The following is an 18,192-nucleotide window of genomic DNA, read 5'->3' as shown; positions in this document are numbered from 1 at the left end:
AATAAATGAGACTGAAATTCAGCCCATTGCAGAAGTTAAGGGCTTGCATGGTGCCCAAGGCTTTGTGCAGGCCCTCTGCAGTGGGGTGAATTTCATGCTTATTTAGTTTAGTATGAAATAGAGTTTTGTGTTTGTTTATACCTGAAGTTTGCATCTACATTTGCACAAGGACCTTTGCTCTACTTGAGTCCCTCTTAAACCTTGTGATAAAGTTTAGCACTGTCATTGGTGTATAGGTCCTGTTGACACTGTGGTAATCTTTACTCTGAATGAATAAATATTAGCACTGATCCTGCAACTGGTTCAGTGTGGGCAGATCCTTGTTCCTACACAGAGTAAATTGCAAGATCTGGGTTTCAGTAATTTCACTGTGTTAACTCTCTAGTTCAGTTAGCAGGTAAATACATTCTCCCCAGCCATACTCACATCTTCATAGAATTACAGATTAAGGCCACAAAGGACCTTTATGATCACTTAGTCTGACAAAACATTGAACTTCACCCAGTAATTCCTGCCTTAAACCCAATAATTTATGACTGAACTAGACCATATCTTTTAAGAAAACATCAAATCTTGATTTAAAGTCTTTATGCAATGGAGAAAGCACACATTTGATACGATGTTCCAGTGGTTAAGTGCTTTCATTGTTTTTCTCTTAAAAGTGCATGATTTCCCGTTTTAATTTTTCTAGCTTGAACTCCTGGACACTGGATCTTGTTATGCCTTTGCCTGCTAGATTAAAGAGCCCACTAGTACCAGGAGTCTTCTCCCTTTGTGTAGGAACTTACAGACTGTGATCAAGTAGCCTCTTAACCCTTACTTCAGTAAAATAGATTGAGCTCTTTAAGAGATTGAGTCTCCGTCTATAAAGCATGTCCTCCAAACCTTAAATTATTCTTCTAGCAATTCTCTGAACTTTTTCCAATTTTCAACGTCATCTTAAGGTGTGAACATCAAAACTGAACACACTGTTCAGCAGTAGTCCCACCCAGTCCATATAAAGAGATGACATCTTTTTATTTCTATTTGATATTCCGCTTTATACAGCCAAAAGGATTTTGTTAGACTTTTGCCAATGCATATCGAAGCTCATGTCAGTTAGTTATCTACCCTGATCCCTAAGTCCTTTTCAATGTCACTGCTTTCCAGGATTCAGTCCCCCCATCCCGTAAATATGGCCTACATTCTTCCATCCTGGATGTAAGATCTTGCATTTGGCTGTATTAAAACTCAAGTTGTCTGTTGTGCCTAGAATACCAAGTGATCTAGAGTGTTCTGTATAAATGATGTCATTATTTCCACTCCACCAATCTTTGTGCCATTTGCAAACTTTATCAACAGTGATTTTATCTTTCTTCCAGATCTTTAACAAAAATATATACTGAATAGCGCAGTGCTAAGAATTGATCCTTGTAGAACCCTAGTAAAAACATGCCACTCATTGATGACTTCCTACTAACAATTGTGTTTTGACATCTGTCAGCCAGTTTTTAATCCATTTAATATGTACTATATTGATTTTTATAATGCTTGTTTTTTAATTAGAATGTGTGTTAATTTTAATCTTAATTTTTTTCTTCAGCACCAAGAGTTAAAAAATAAACATTTGTCAAAAACTATTAAATAGTGTTTCAAACTCCAGTAGGGTTGAATCACTTCTCATCAGGCAAGTCTGTCTTTTCAGGTGGATTGAACATGGGATTCAGCAAAGGATTGAGTTGCTCTAGGTCATTGTTCATCTGTTATGATTTTGTTCTAGATTTTTGTGAAATTTATTCCAGAGTTATTCATTTGTGGCTAAAAACACTGCACTTGATTGTCCTGGGCCTCTCTTTGGCCCATATACTTTCTGTTCCTTTGTGCTCCAAACCATCAACTTTTCTGTTTAGTTGGTTGTGGTTTGGCTGATCCCACAAAGGTTTTTACCATCATATGATGGCTTTTGAAATTTTGACTCTGATCCCATGCACCACAATATAGTTTTTCACCAGTCCTTCCCTCTAGTGCCACAGTTTGGTAAATGTTTGGTTTTTATAATGGGCACTAGCACCAGGTACGAGACTTATTTCAGAGGTGCAGGGAAGTTTTATGGTTCAATGCCTAGGGCACCAGACTTGGAGTCAGGAGGTTTGGGTTCTGTCATCAGCTCTTTCACTGTCTCACTGTGACCTTGTGCAAGTCAGTTTACTTTTCCATATTTCAGTTTTTACAGCTGTAAAATGGAGAAAAATGATAGTTATCTACCTTTGTAAAGTGCGTTGAGATCTGTGGATGAAAGATGCTATGTATTGGTATTTAAACAAAAATAAACTTTTGTGAAAGTATAAATATTATCTTCCTCTCTGGTTCCATGTAGTACTTTAGTTTTAAGTTAACCACTTCTGCTAGCTTGAAATATGATTATATTTACTGTTTAGGCTGCTTACAACGGTTTCCCTTTTGTAGTAGCTTTTTAACTAAATATTCCAGCAAAGTTTGTCTGTTTTTCCCTTTGGAGCAGAAAAATATCTCTCCCCTTGAAAGTCTATTGTCATCACCAGTTCGGCTCTGCTTCTTTGTTAAATTCAAATTAAGGCAAGATTAATTTAAATACAGAAGATTTCTTTCCCTTCTATTTGTGGTAGCAGAGACCTCCGCAGCTCTCCATAGCTAGCCTTAAAACCCTCTCTTCCATAGATACTTATCAGAGAAATAGTAGTACAGGGACTGAATTGAAGAAAAAGCTAAATGTAATTATCATAAGCTCTAATCACAAACTAAACTCTGCCCACTTCAGGCCCCAAAGCAAGATGCCACTTACATCAGGTTGTTCATATCTTCATAATGTGATTCTCTCTCTTTCTTGCATGCTTTGCATGCATTTTTGTCAGTTGATCGTTGTCTTTGTTTCATGTTCTTTGACCAGCGATAAAGTAGTTAATTTGCACTTTAACACTGGTATAATTGACTTTAGAATCAACACAACTGAGGTAAAATGGGACAGCTCACGCCTCCCAGAGCTGCTATTTCAGGCTGCTTGCAGACTCTGGTATATATCACTAGTTTGATTACACCTGGTTCAAAGACTTAGCTTTCATTTAAAAAACATATTCAAACTACAGAGGAAAAGAAGGCAATATCCAGAAAAAATACTGACTTGCTAAGCTGCCACAAGGCAGCCCATTTTGATCTCTGCATTTTTATATAAAAGAACAAATGTAATGTTCTTATTATTTTAATTGGTTTATAAAATGAAATTGCTGCTCACATAGGTTCACTTTTGCGACCTGTGAATTTGTTTTTGGAAGCTCTGGGTGTTTGACAATACCACTTTGTTATATTGCATAATGACTACAGAATTCAACACTCCTATTTACACAGCAGCAAAGTGGACATTCTGTTTTTCTCCTCAGTATTTCCAGATACCCATTTAAATTAATAGAAACAATGATTTTGATTGTAGTGATTTTAGAATCACTCTGTGTATAATCGTCATCATTTCTTGACAGGAAGTGGAAATGTTAAGTAACTCTAAAGTTATGAAGGAACTAACTGAGGAGCAGCAGAATTTACAGAAAGAACTTGAGTCTTTGCAAACTGAGCATGCTCAAAGAATGGAAGAATTCTATGTTGAGCAGAGAGACTTGGAGAAAAAACTGGAACAGGTGATGAGACAAAAGTGTACCTGTGACTCCAATTTAGAAAAGGACAAAGAAGCTGAGTATGCAGCACAGGTAAGGAAAAAAACACTGCTTGAAATCTGTCTTGTGTTTTGTCTAGCACCACCTACTTAATTATGAAATTGCCAAATAAAGTTAATTGTACTAGGCTGTTGGCAGCTCAGCTCTTAAACTTTTACTATGAAGAGTGTGTTACCTGTACCACTGCCAGCTTTCATCTTCTTTGGTCTTTCCTCTCTTGTTCACCTAATGGCAGCACACCTCACCATGCCTGCTGACCAGAGTTGAAGGGGACATAGGGTACAGAAACTCTTTATCCTTCATCATCTCTCCCTAGAGATTATGCAGTTCTCTTCTTTTGGGGGATGCCTGCATTAAATGACCCATACCACAGTAATTTAATAAAAACAAGAATTTTTAAAAATGAGGAGAAAATGCAATTAAAACAAAAATGGTTTGCTTAATACATTTAGATTTGCACTTGTAAACTAAACAAAATAAAATATTCTTATTTTAGTTGTAGAGAAAAAAAGAATACTTATATTTTTTGGAAGTAACCACTTCTCTGGCCACACTTTGGTTAGACTGACAGCTTCCCTTGGTGTCAGAGTCCACTATAGGATTAGGTGAGGCTACCTCTACTTTTCATAGAAGCATTTGATTAAGAGTCCTATTGGAGAGGAAGGCCATAGTCTGAGTTCTTCATCCCATGATGTCTCCCGATTCGTTACCTCTGGAAGTTCCCCCAGCTTTCCTGTCTCCAACGCCGCTATGTCAAAAGCTGCTATGTCAAAAGCTAGACTTTCACTTCTTTAGACTAAATAACTTTTAATCTATATCATTGTTCTTTTCTATAGGAGCTAGCGTCTGTCATCCTGCTGGATGCATCAGGCAGCATGGAGTCTGACTCTTCTAAATATTTTGTTTATTAATTTTGCTTGCCATGAAACTTTAATTATTTCAGGTCTCAGATCCTCTGTCATAGAGATCTAGTCATCCTAATTATTTAAAAACAAATTCTAAAACCCAAAGTCGATAAATTTTGTGGTCAACTTGTCAGTAAAATTATATTATACTTCCCTTACTATACTAAAACTACCACCAGATGAAAAGCAGCCACTGGCTGAATGAAGAAGTGTTTGATTTAGGATCAGAAATCCTTTCTGTTGAGCTTAATTTCATGACATTCTGCTCAGTAGGATTCCTAAACTCTGCTGTCAGAAGTAATCTTTTCGGTGTGTAGTCCAATTTACTAAACATCTGGTACAAGCCCCATTACTGCAGATAACAGCGTATTCTGATTTATGAAGATAATTATGTTCCGTGTGTTTTTTGTATAGTTTACATTCTTTGGAGGGCACGAATAGTAAATTATTCTCCAAAGCGTTTTTTAAAAAGTTAGATTTATGAGGCTAAACACATTTTTCACGTAAACTCCCAATTGTTTAGCTGTGTGGTTCAATGGGACAGTACAGCTCATTCAAGCGTTCTTGTCTAATTATTTCTACGTTACTAGCAATTGATTTTGGCCATACCCGTCAGCATCAGTCACAGACGCATCTGAGTGAAATATAATTCTTCTGAACAGTGATTTCTTCATAGGCTGGATGTAGCATTCCAGAGATCCTCAGTTCACTATTTCTATCATAGAAAGCATCTGCAGGCTGTGCTCTCTACCTCTGAGAGCTTTAAATTGTGAGAAATATCCTTCTGCTGGGAAACCAAGAAAAAGCGGAATTCAGAGCTTACCTGGATCATTGTTCTTCCTTCTAGACCAGCCTGAGGGTGTTGTGGGTGGAAGTCCCTTCTTCCTGGCTCCCTCAGTGAGTGTAGCAAAATGGTCTAGTCTAATCTGCCATTTTACCACACTTGCCACCAGTTCCCTACAAAGTACGGTGGAGTAGTTTAGCCAGTATCACTAGACTGCCAGTGGATCCTTCCAAATGGCTGGAATCCTGCAAGAAAGTGAAATCAGAGGCTCTCTTCCTGGCTCCTGCACTGCATACATCACAGTGGCATTATGCATATTATTTCATTGCACCTGTTACCTGCTCTCCACAAAAGCACAGTAGTCAAGGAGTCCATGCTAACAGCCTGCCACTTTCAAAGGACCATCTAATTGGCTTTGATCATGAAGAAAGAGGTCAGTACTAAAGGAGAAAGTGCCATAAATGGTTCTAAATGGCATGGTTCTAAATTCAAAGCAGCTTGGTCATCTGTGCCTGGCATACTTCAGAACAATTAGAAAATGCTTACACCTGTGTCAGTGCCCAGCTCATAGACTCATAGATATTAAGGTCAGAAGGGAAAATTATGATCATCTAGTCTGACCTCCTGCGCAATGCAGGCCACCGAATCTCACCCACCCACTCCTGCAATAAACCTCTCACCTATGTCTGAGCTATTGAAGTCCTCAAATCATGGTTTAAAGACTTCACGGTGCAGAGAATCCTCCAGCAAGTGACCTGTGCCCCATGCTGCAGAGGAAGGCGAAAAACCCCCAGGTCCTCTTCCAATTGCCCTGGAGGAAAATTCCTTCCCAACCCCAAATATGGCAATCAGCTGAACCCTGAGCATGTGGGCACGATTCACCAGCCAGATACCCATGAAAGAATTCTCTGTAGTAACTCAGATCCCACCCCATCTAACATTCCATCACAGGCCATTGGGCCTATTTACCATGAATAGTTAAAGATCAATTAATTGCCAAAATCATGTTATCCCATCGTACCATCTCCTCCATAAACTTACCAAGTTTAATCTTGAAGTTCTCCAGATTTCATAAAGCCCTTTTGTTAGAGATAAATTATTGGATTATCTATATACATGAGTCAGATAGGGAGCAGGAGTATAACTGTCATCACTGCTTAAAGTACCCTTCTGATCAAGCTGGCCGAGCTCCCACAAAAAAAGCCAACGACATCAGCAGGCTTCTCCAGTTCCCACTTCTGTCCTAAAAAGAGTTTTGTGGAAGGAGAGGAATGGAGGGGAGGAAAAATCTAGACTAAGACACTTGAATCCATGATCATTCCTTTGGGGGGGGAAAGGAGTTTGAATGTAAGAGACACTCTAAACAAAACCCAAAGCAATGTTATATTTATATTACAGTTCTATAGTAAATGGCTTCAATGTCTGATTGATTTCTCTCGTTTCTGCTCTTTGTTTTTACTGCATTAGGCTTAATGTCACTTTTCAAAAATGCGTCCATATCTTTAAAAAAAGAATGGGGAGACTCAGGGATAAATTAGTTCAGTTCAGTATTGGGAGATATTTCTTTATCTTCTTTCACAACACTCATTGTACATGGAACACTATTCCTTAGCAGAATAGTGTGTGTGTGGGGGGGGGCGGGGGGCGGGGAAAGGCCTTCAAAGTCACCAATTACTAAGTATTTGGAAAATTGAAAAGAACGCAAAAATGTCATGTTTTTGTCAAAATGTCCCAACCAGCTCTAACAGATCACCTCCTCAAGCTATCAGTTCAACAAAATCTTCATCAGTGTCATTGCCAGAAATGAACAAAGAATTCTATGAGAGAACTTGTAGCCTGGCATTATTGTATCATTTGCATAACTGGTCATCAGGTTCTTCAGTTTACCTTCAATATTAAGTAATGCAATATACTGAACATATTGAATTGACTGTTAAGGAGAGAAGTGTGTGCGTGCTCATGGCGACCAAGTTAACTGGGGGTATGAGTTTCCAGCATGATAGACATGTGACATTGAAATGAAAGTATATAATCCCAAGAATATAGTGTATGCACTAATCAGTTTGCCAAGAATGATTTGGTATTATTGGGGTCATTATCTTTGCAACAATAGGTGACTTGATGTTGCAAATTAATTTAAATTCTCTATCACTCTAGTGAGTTTGAACTATAACTATGAATGTCTTGGCTTTGGGGTATTTTACATTATATTTTTCACTTAGCATGGCTTTCTTTGTGAAGTAAGCACATTGATTTTATATTATTCAAAATATTTGTGCTATATGTATGCTCATGTTTTAACTTATACGTTTTTATGTAGGTAATTTAAATAGTCATCTTCTCTTTAGTTTGCACAGTTCTCTTTGGTTTGCACTAAAGGTAATCATAACTGACCATACCATCATGTCTTATTCTGGTGACATCCTTAGTTATAGAGGCACATTAAAATTAATGCTTACGGAATAAAGTAGCATTTTGTCAGGCAAGACAATTAAACGGAGAGAACAAAAACAGTGGGATACAATATGGGATATGAAAAGCATCTGGTACTGACCACCGGTAGAGACTTAATATCTGATTACATGTACTAATGATATGATGTGGTATGACAGTTCATATACTAATATGAAAACATATCTAAATATACACAATGTGGGGATCTACTTGTATTGTACCAGGGTGGGTATGCATGTATAGTACTACATTGTTGCCAATAGTGTACTAGTACATGGCAACTTTTTGAAAAAGATTCTTTATTTTAAAAAAGTCTTTGTGACCTGATCTGAGACACATTGTTCATCTGAAATATTTTTATCTGATACTTACAACGTTAATCAGCTGGTTCATTAAATGAATACTTGGCCTTTACAAATATATATGTAAAAATTGCTCTCTCCTTTCTTTTTAATTATTTGTGCAGTTGGCAGAACTGAGACAGAGACTGGATCATGCAGAGGCAGATAGACAAGAGCTCCAAGATGAACTGAGACAAGAACGAGAAGCAAGAGAAAAGTTAGAGATGATGATTAAGGAATTGAAGCTTCAGATTTTGAAATCTTCAAAGAATGGAAAAGGAAAATAGAAGTTGGTAGCGGGAAACTCACTTGTACCCTTCAAACTGGGTTTTTTGTAGTTGAATTGTGCGCAATTTATCTGTATGATAAGACAAGGTATTTCTAGTTCCCAAACTGAAAACCAAGGTGATGATATATATCTTGATATACATTTTTAGATTTTCTTAACTAATGAAAATCTGCATTTATTTGTACTGGTGTTTTTTCTCAGACAGCTATTAACAATATGAAACCTTTTGTTTAAGAACAGACAGTTTCTGCCTATATTTCTAATGCAGTCTTGAGGACTCTGCACCTTTTGAAAGCAGCATTGTATGTTTAAAATATACTGTGGTCATTTTTATTTTGCTGTCTATTGGATATCCAGTTATAGAAATGTATTTTTTTTAATTATGATCTTTTCTAAACTTAAAATAGAAAAGCAGAATTTAGGGTTACAGTAAGAAATTAAGTGACAATAAGGGCAGCTTTTCATTTGTAAATTAATGCTGCATGTTTACATGCTGATAAAGGGAGATTTGACCATCAGAAATATAATAGCCAGAGGTTTTTTTCCATAATTTCATCTGTAAGAATTTTCAAACTGTTGTTTTTAATAGTTGCTATTAAATGTCCATTATCAAGATGAAAGAATTTCAAAATCTAAGTTGTGATATTCTGTTGGCATTTTGGAGGATGATAACATTATGCATTTCAGTGTGAAAAGGAACAACTGAAATGGAATCCTGTGTATTTTAAAGTTTAAAAATCTCCTTCCCTCTGCTCCCATCCCATCCCATCCCATCCCATCTCTCTCTCTCTCTCCCCACTCCCCCCCCCCCCAATCCTTTTCAGGTAACAACTATTGAAGAAAGTCTTTAAAATAAAATGGGGGCTGTATTGTAGAAACCCTCAACATTTGGATAATTAACATTGTTTTGAAAATATTAATGCTCTGGAGAATAACAATTGTTATCATTCATATATGTTAGTTACTTTGATATCCAAAAGTCTCTCTTCTCTACAGATTTCTTTTGGTATGTAGAAACAGGCCTTATTGACATTTAGGTAATTAGTAAAAAGTTTTAAAAAAACATCAAATTTTGAGCTATGACACTTTGAAAGTCATTTTGGTACTTTGTGTGGTTAAACAACATGGCAAATATTACCATAATCTTCAAAAATACTGCATGTTCAACCATAATATTTAAAAATGGATAGAAGTACAGAATCCCTATATTGGTATACTTGACATTAATGTTGAAAAATCCTGGTCACAAAGGATTGGATTTAGAATCCCTTATTATTAGAATCCTGACATATTAAATGCATTATTACAAAATTGGGTGAAAGAATACAGTCTCTTACTTCTTTCCAAAAAATTTGAAGGATCTCTCATGACAGACTTTAGTTGTTGTTGATTAGAAATACTTTTAGTAGTTCCATGTTCCATAATCTGAGTCCACTGTTAACTGAAATAGTTTTGCTATAGTTTTGTGTCTTTGTTGTTCTCTCCACAGTTAAATTAGTGTTAGATAAAATCATGAGTAAAAATGTCTGCTTCCATTTTTGTTCTGAATTAGCTAAAATTAAAAACTTTGCATGCATTTTAATTTTTTCACAAATGTAGCAAATATTGTACAAAGAAAGATTAAGTTGGCATATGTGCCATATACTGCTTGTTCAAGTTTGGAGAGATAAAATTAAGAATATGTGTTTTAGAATTTTAATAAATTCTTAATGTCCCATCTACACTGAGGATTAAAGCAGGTTAAATGAAGCAATTTGAAACATCGTGTCCCTTGCTATTATGGATTACAGAGCACAAAATTTTCACTCTGGCATCTTGGGATCATTCTTTTAAAAATAGGTATACCTATCTACCCTATCTGGGCAAGCCAAACTATTTAAAGGGGACTATGGGGTGGAGACAAAAGTGCCTGATTGCTCCTTATATGCTTTTGTATTCAAAGTCATGTCTATTTGCTTTAAAGACCCCCGCCCCCAAAAGTCTTACTACTATATACATAGTCAATACAGCTATGAGAGAGTGAGCTGTGTTCTAGTCTAGTTTACATACCAAAAAAACTGCTGACCACATTCCAACTGCAAAATCCTTATTATTAGATGTTGGAGCCTGAAAGAACACAGCTTGCTCTCAGGTCTCAGGCTGTGAGTGCCAGTTAACAGCTGGGAAAAATACCCTGTTTTCTGGTAAACTGAAAATGTTTGATCTGAATGTCATTGAGGCAGTAAAGAATCCCATTATGCCATTTTTACTTACTTTTCAGAGTGCATCTTGCACTTCAAACCATGTTGGCTCACATAGTTTAATCATCAGTGTAGATAGGACCTAAAGGGGTTGTTTAATATTCTTATACTATCTGATTTACCACAGTATTTCATGTGTTAGTTGTTGAATGGGTAGAGTCCTCACTGGATAATTACAGTAGTAGTAGTATATCAATTTTCACTTTTAGACTCTTGTCTATACTAGGTGATGTCTGCAAAATTTCCCATTGTTGTTGCCACTATTTCAACTTACCAGTGGTAACACCCATGGGAGTCCAGTGCTACTGTAGACAGGGCTCCATGGATCTGCCAGTGTTGTAATCACATGCTATCTAACTCTGTTCAAAACCCGTCTAAATGATACAGTGTTTAAAATGCTAGTGGCTACAGTCTATACTAGTATTCCCATTACTGCAACCAGAGGTGGAGCTGTGGTAAGTTTTAGCAAAACAATTCCCATTGCAGATATGGCCTCTTAATTATAAAATAATTGGCTCAAAATGCCACTTAAAATTGATTAAAATCTTTTAAAAGGTAACTTTGTAAATATACCATTTAATTCTAAAATTACAATAAGTTTTAAATTACTGTAATCCTCCTACATTGAGTAAAGAAATAACCATTTTAGGTTCTTTGCATAACACAATTCCACATGTGTAGACTTAATTTTACACAGATTTTAGGTAATAAAATATATACAAATGTGCCATAGGTTTTGTGTCCATAGTAATTGAAAGATAGTTTTCTAGTAAATTGTAAATACTGTATAAGTTCTAGAATAAATAGTTTTATGTTGAGCTGTTTTACTGACTTAGAGTAGTTATGATAAATTGCTTATTTGACAATGTATGCAGAGACTTGGAATGCCCATTTAGAGAGACTGCTGGCAAAAGTTAATCTGTCAATATGAACTTGGTTTCTTAATCTTATGATGCTCATTTTATATATTAATAGTGCAATTTGTTTTGATTCTAGTTTCTGTATGTTGGTCTTTTACACAGGAAGTTTGTTTTCCAGATTTTCCTAATATTAATTTTTTAGAAAAAGACTAAAATGTTCTTAATTTTAAAAGTTTCATTAATGAACACTTAGAAGCAAAGTTGCCTAGAGCACTTTTGGAAGAAAATAATTAGTATTCAACATAAATACCTAGTTTATTAATATACATTTTAATTTAAAGGAAAACTTTCATATATTAGGTGCACTCCACTCTGCAAGAGAAATGTAATGACTTTAGAAGAGTAGTAAATCTTTTGTAATGTTGGAAGCTGTAAAATCACCCAGATTCACAAATGCAATCATTTAACACTAGATAAAGAGAGGTTAGCAAAATCTTGATGTTAATTCAAAGAAGCTTTGCTTTAGTTTTTGTTATCCTTTAGTTACCCTTTAACTTTAGTATGTGGCTAAATATAGTAATTGTTTTACATTCTTGAAGTAATTTTATTCTATATTTAATATATTAATAGCTTAGGTGTAAAATTATTTGTATATAGTAAAGGTAAAATGCAGTTAGTGAAGTAGGCAAAGTTAGAGGGCGTATAAAGCTACTGGTATGTTGGCCTGTCAGGCACTGCTCAGGCCCACCTTTTGGAAGTCACGAACAACTTTTTATTCATACATTCTTGGTTTTAGTTTGAAAAAAGCATTAAATTAAATTTGAAAAATTAATTTTTCAATTAACTATAATGATGGGATAAGAAATTTTAGAAACATTTTTGTAGTATTAGTTGTAAAGTTGGCCTTGAAATACTTTCATAGTCAGCTTCCTAAAATTTACTTCTTGTTAGTAGGGTATATATTTTGACTAGTCAGTAAAAATATTGAATTTGTATTTTTTCCCCTGCACTTAATCTATGTAATTAATCCACATGACAGAACTTTTTATAGTATGGTAAAGTTAACAAAATACTTAAGTACACCTACCTGTAATTCTGTGCTTGCAGTGGTTAAGTAATTTTATCTAAGCTGTCAACAGTAAAATATCTTAGTACAAAAAGCTGCAGATTTCAGTAATGTTACATTTGTTTGTTGCATTTGTAGTATGAGAGGCAGTTACACATTTTCCTTACTGGAATGTTGGTTCTAATATTTTATATTGGTTACATTTCTCCTTTAGTTCAAAAGGACAGTCAGTTTTCTGCCTAGTAGCCACTTTTGTGAAAGTAAAAGTCACCAACTTACCAACTGCATGGTACATTTAATGATATGTCTCCATTATTATTAAGGATAGAATTTTTGTTTTCTGCTGAGTTACTGTTCCAGTTGGAAAATGCTTGAAAAATTGGTGGGTTGAGACATTTCTTCATCAAGCACAGCAGATCAAAAGGTTTTAAAAAGAAAGCAAAACACTTGAAAATCAGCTAAATGTAATAAAAATCTATAAAATATTTTTCTTCAAATGTAGATACCTCACTTGAAAACAAGGAAAGCACAGTTGTACTGTATTTAAAATAATTCTAGGAAATATAAAAGTTTGTCTAAAAATGTTTTGCTGCAGTTATTGTTGCCTTCCAGGGTTATAAGGTCTGTGATTGACCAAATCTATTTTTGTGTTTTCATGCTCACTATTGGAAGTATTTATTGATGCTGACATGGCAGTATAATTAATCTTTCAATTACAAAGAATAACTGATAAAACATTGTAGAATATATCTCTAATCAAGGCAACAAGTGGAATAACTATTCTGAAATTAGTAAAAAGCCTGAGATAAAATGATCAGTGCATTCAACAATTTTTAATTTTCTGCCAATGATGTACAGTTTTATGGTTAGCATTGCTGTGGTTGCATTACATGACATGCAAAGCTGTCCTCTACCTCACGTGAGATTAACCAATATTTTATATGGTTTTAGTAAAACAAGATGCATCTATCTGGTCACTTAGTTTACAAATTTTGAATTATATTTATTGAAACATGACATACTGTGCTCTTAGCTTATACCTCAATTGTATTTTGTGCTGTTTTCCATTTTCATGCCTTGTAAATATTCTGTATAGATTGTGCATTCAAATACAAATAAAGAACTGTACTGTCAAAACACTTGTTTTCATGGTATTTATTTACAATGCTGTGTGAACTTAACCTTTGTGGAAGGCCTTTCTGAGTATTATAGTTCTACACAGGACACTGGAACATTCATGGCTTGTTTTCAAAAAACACCTAACCTTCCTGCTACAAAATACGTAGGTTGGAGGGGGGGGGGGGTAATACTAGGGCTGAAATCCAGGTCCCCATTAAAAGAATAGCAAAATTCCCATTGGCTATAGTAGGACCGGGATTCCAAAAACTTTTGCATTCCTAAAACTTGTAGGTCCACTTTTCCATAACTGTCCCTGCCCTTAGCATCAGTATATTACTTGGGAATTATGGAACCAAGATTCTATATACCTGGAAATACTGGTATTTGTTTTTATGTAAATGAAACATCCTTTGTGTGCTTGGCAGATTCTCTCAGGAAAACAAGCCTTTCCCCTATCTAGCTACTGTAAAAATACAGTATAGTCTCTCTTTGGGAAAGTGAAAACACCAGAAAAATTGTTTTAAAAGAAAACATGTTGGGACCTGTTCCTGCAAATCCTCTGTGCCAAGTTCTCCTATTAAAGCAGAACATATTCCTATTGTAACATTTAGGGCCTGATTCACAGCCTGTTGAAATCAGTGGGACTCTTTCTGTTGACTTTAATGGACTTTGGGTCAGGCCTTTTTGTGTACTCCTGCACTGACTAAGTTTAAAACAAAGATTCTAGTAAAATGATTTTACTTTTTTTTTTTAGTTAAATAAAAATTGTGTGTTTTTAGTTGACAAACCATGGAGAATTTCTAGGTGATTTTTCTCTCTTGCTGAGGAAATGTTAAAATATTTATGCTGTATATTATTTTTGTTCTTGTGAGAGGAAAAATGTCTTGTGATTATGGGACTGGACTAGAACTTGGCAGATCTTGGTTCTGCTCTTGACCATCACAAAATTTTAGTGTGGTTGTGGGCAAGTCTCTTAATTTTTTATTGTAAAACAGGGATGCTTTCTTATCTCACAGGGATAAATTCATTAATGTTTGTGAGGAGCTCTGATATCAGAGTAGAAAAAGTGAATCAGTAGCTGTAATTAGATTAATGCAACCAACAGAGTAAACCTGCTAGCACATACAGCTTTGTGGTTTTGCATCTTGTGAGCAGTCAATATACCTGTTGCATGCTTTTTCTAGGTGTCCAGATTAATCAGCAGTCATTAATTCTGAAAAGTTTTAGGAAAATTACATGGAGAAACAATCCAGGAGTGAATCGCTTGAATGATTTAAAAATTCAGACTGCCATCAAAACTAATACAAATATGTTAAACTAATTGCAACTAAGATCACTTGTCAGAGCAAACACTGAATGCTGATCCAGGGAGCTCTCCTAAATAACAAGGCATAAAGTTTAGAAGCTTTAAAGCATTTATGCTATTGTTGCCTAAGTAATAAATATTGACATTAATGGCAGCTGCTTTTAAGTTGGCAAAGTCATTTACTTTTTAATATTAAAATTACTTATTCACTCATGTCAGTCAAAATATTGTCCTGAAGAATATATATTAAATGCACTATGACAGATCATTCTTTGTTGTTTGTGGTTTGTTGTTTTATTGATTCTGGTGTCACAATCCTGGTACAAGAATCTGGGTGTTGCTCTGACCATGACAAGATATTGAAACTTTAAACAGATTTTTTAAAGATGCCTAAGGTATTTGAACACCTTATTCCTGTTAAAATTAATGGGAAATGGACATCTGTATTCTCTGGCAGGTTTGAACATTTGTGTTATTGTTTTTGTGCTGTGTGCAAGAGGTATTTGCCCTAACCACCATGCAAAAATGTGAATGGTTGCCCTGTTTGAGATTAAATGTATAGCGAAAATGTAGGGAAATGCTTCTTGCTTTGTGTTGAAAAACCCAAATACACTCAGAATTTCTTAGGACAATGTATGTTGGTATGATATAGGGCATTTGTTTGGTTTTTAAACCCCAAAGCCAGTCAACCTACTTTTCATCAATGTTTCAGTAGTAATGCTCAGTATGTTTCTGTTGTATTCCTTGGTTAATTATGAGCTCAAATAATATCTTGACATTTCCATAGATCTTAGAGATGCTCTCCAGTTAAAAACACATTTTTAAAAGGTGAATTTCCTTACCTGTATTACTAATAGCAACTTAATACTATGCTGTGGCTGCCCTTAAGCAGTTGCAGAGTGTTTTGGGGAGGGAGCTCAGGGCAGTTTTTCCCACACCCATGCAGGAAGTAATTAGAATATGGACACAGTATTTCTTGGAGCAGTATGTCTTTTGGCTAGCCAATGTATCTTGCTTTGAAGGAATGTTTTGCAGGATTGCATGGAATTTTCCTGCTTCCATGTCCCTTTGCATGGCTTTCTCCACGTAAGAGATCATTCTGTCCTCTGAAAGGACTCCTGTTATCTTGCATCATGCCCTTCTAGCAGTGGAAATAAATGAAGGGATGTTAATAGCTGCAGAAGATTGTCTTGTCAAAAGCTTTAGAGAGCTGCATATGGTAAACTGCAGCTGCTTCTCATAAAAGCAGATTTGTGCTCCATGTAATATTACATGCAGACCATGTTACAGCTCTGGAATAGTATCAGACCTGGGTTCTACCCTGGCTGTGCCAATGACTTGCTATGTGACTGTGGGCAAGTCACTTCACCTCTCTGTGACTCTTTTCCCTCCCATCCTTTGTCTGTCTTTGTCTAATTAGATTGTAAATTCTTCCGAGATGGACTGTCTCTTACTATGCATTTATACAGTGCCGAGCACAATGAGACACAGATCTCAGCTGGGGACTCTAGGTCATAATACACATAATAAAGTGTTTCAATGCCAGAGCCTTGTCTATGTGAAAGCTACTTAAAAACAGGAAGTATGTTATCCTTTCTTTATGATCTAAAAAGAAATTAGAAGGATGTCCTATCGAAAATGTCTTTGGCATCTCCTACCTTTTAACACACTTCAGGAGAATTTAAAGACAGCCCAGGGAAACTAAATAGGAAAGGCAAAAACCAGGAGAAATTAATCCTGTTAGCTACTGAGTCAGAAACTGGTGTTGGTCACTGAAGCTTCCACATTGCCAGCCCTTCTCAGCAAGGTGACCACTAGCAACAGTAGTCTCAGAAACGGCAGCTACTCATACCAGGAAGACTATAGTATATAGGAAGGCTACATATAAACTAAGGACCTTATCCTGCAAATATTCACTAACGTGCAGTTACTGCCATGAGTACTCGTGGGACTACTCACTGAAGCTTTTGCAGGATCAGGGTATAAAGCTGTATTTTTTTATTGTCTGCAATTCTGGGATGCTTATCTCCTAATGTGACTTTCCATTTTTTAGAGTTCATCCACTTTCATAACAGATCAAGGCAACCTATGCATGTTTTAATAGAAGTCTATAGTTTTCAGGTTCATTTTCCTGTAGTTTCACAAGTCCCATCTAATAAAGAGACCACCACCACAGAAGGATTTGTTTTAGAAGGTGTGTTCTTCTTGTGCTCTGACTCCTTGGACCACAATTTTTTTCTCAAATCCTTAATTTTTTATGAAATCTACAACAAATTCTGGACAGCATACAAACAAGAATTCATACCTAGCCATGTCAAACCAAACAACGCAGAAATCCATATGCAACAGCGTTGTTAATGTAAACATACCACAAAAATATGTATTTTTACTAAGTCCCCCTCATTCTGAACCTTATATTATTGTTTATATAGTACCCACAATGTGCTAGCAGCTGCTTTACAGACAAAGGCCCTGACCCAATGAGCTTTAAATCTAAATAACATACAAAGAGGAGCTGGGATGCAATAAAAAAGTAAAGTGATTGACAGGGGAAGCTTAGCATGTGTCTTGTTAGTTCTTGTGCTTTTGCGTAGTTTATTTGCTGAGGTGTAAGGCTAAAAGAACTTTTAGAAAAAGACTTGAAGTTCTAATATTTTTCAAAGCTGAAAAATAACTATATATCTGACAGGGAAAACATTTCATTTTAATTCTGTCTAAAACAATTATTAAATTCATGTTTTCTCTCTGTTCATACTTATTTCTAAGATTTGAAAAATGAAGATTTTGGAGGTGAGATTCTTGTTAGAAATTGACTAGTTCGTCTCTTTTTAAAGCCACGGGGCATGACTTCTCACAAGCTTGCAAACACTTTAACAAACTATGTGCCAAGGAAGACCTGCTCCAAGCAATCTGAATTCATTAGATTTCTCCACTGGAATGACAGCCCATGGCTGCTATTTATTATCAGTATCTAAATGGTAGGGATCAGCTCCCAATGCTTTCCTTTAACAGCTCTAAACACAAATTAAGAGGACAAAGCATTTGATGTAATCTTACTTCATGTTAGATTCTTCCCTTACACAGTGCAATGGTAAAAAAATTCCACTAGTGGTCTCCACAGGCACATTTTATTTGTACAGACCCAAAG

The 18,192-nt window shown here is 35.7% G+C and overlaps 1 protein-coding gene across 2 annotated transcripts in view; it reads left to right on the top strand.

Annotated features, from left to right (window-relative positions):
* SKIL (SKI like proto-oncogene) overlaps nt 1-13,742 on the top strand; it is a 35,487-nt gene extending 21,745 nt beyond the window's left edge. The window contains exons 6-7 of one of the 2 annotated variants that reach the window (XM_073359408.2): nt 3,489-3,713; nt 8,290-13,742. In XM_073359408.2, the coding sequence (XP_073215509.1) occupies nt 3,489-3,713; nt 8,290-8,451 (387 nt within the window). In that variant the 3' untranslated portion in view covers nt 8,452-13,742. The remainder of the gene's footprint in view (nt 1-3,488; nt 3,714-8,289) is intronic. The other variant, XM_073359409.2, reaches the window with a different exon arrangement.
* The last annotated feature ends 4,450 nt before the right edge of the window (nt 13,743-18,192 follow it).

Source organism: Lepidochelys kempii, chromosome 9, assembly GCF_965140285.1.
Source record: "Lepidochelys kempii isolate rLepKem1 chromosome 9, rLepKem1.hap1, whole genome shotgun sequence".
In the NCBI taxonomy this organism is placed as follows: domain Eukaryota; kingdom Metazoa; phylum Chordata; order Testudines; family Cheloniidae; genus Lepidochelys; species Lepidochelys kempii.
The sequence above is the reverse complement of the archived record's forward strand: the minus strand, read 5'-3'. Positions and strand labels throughout refer to the sequence as shown.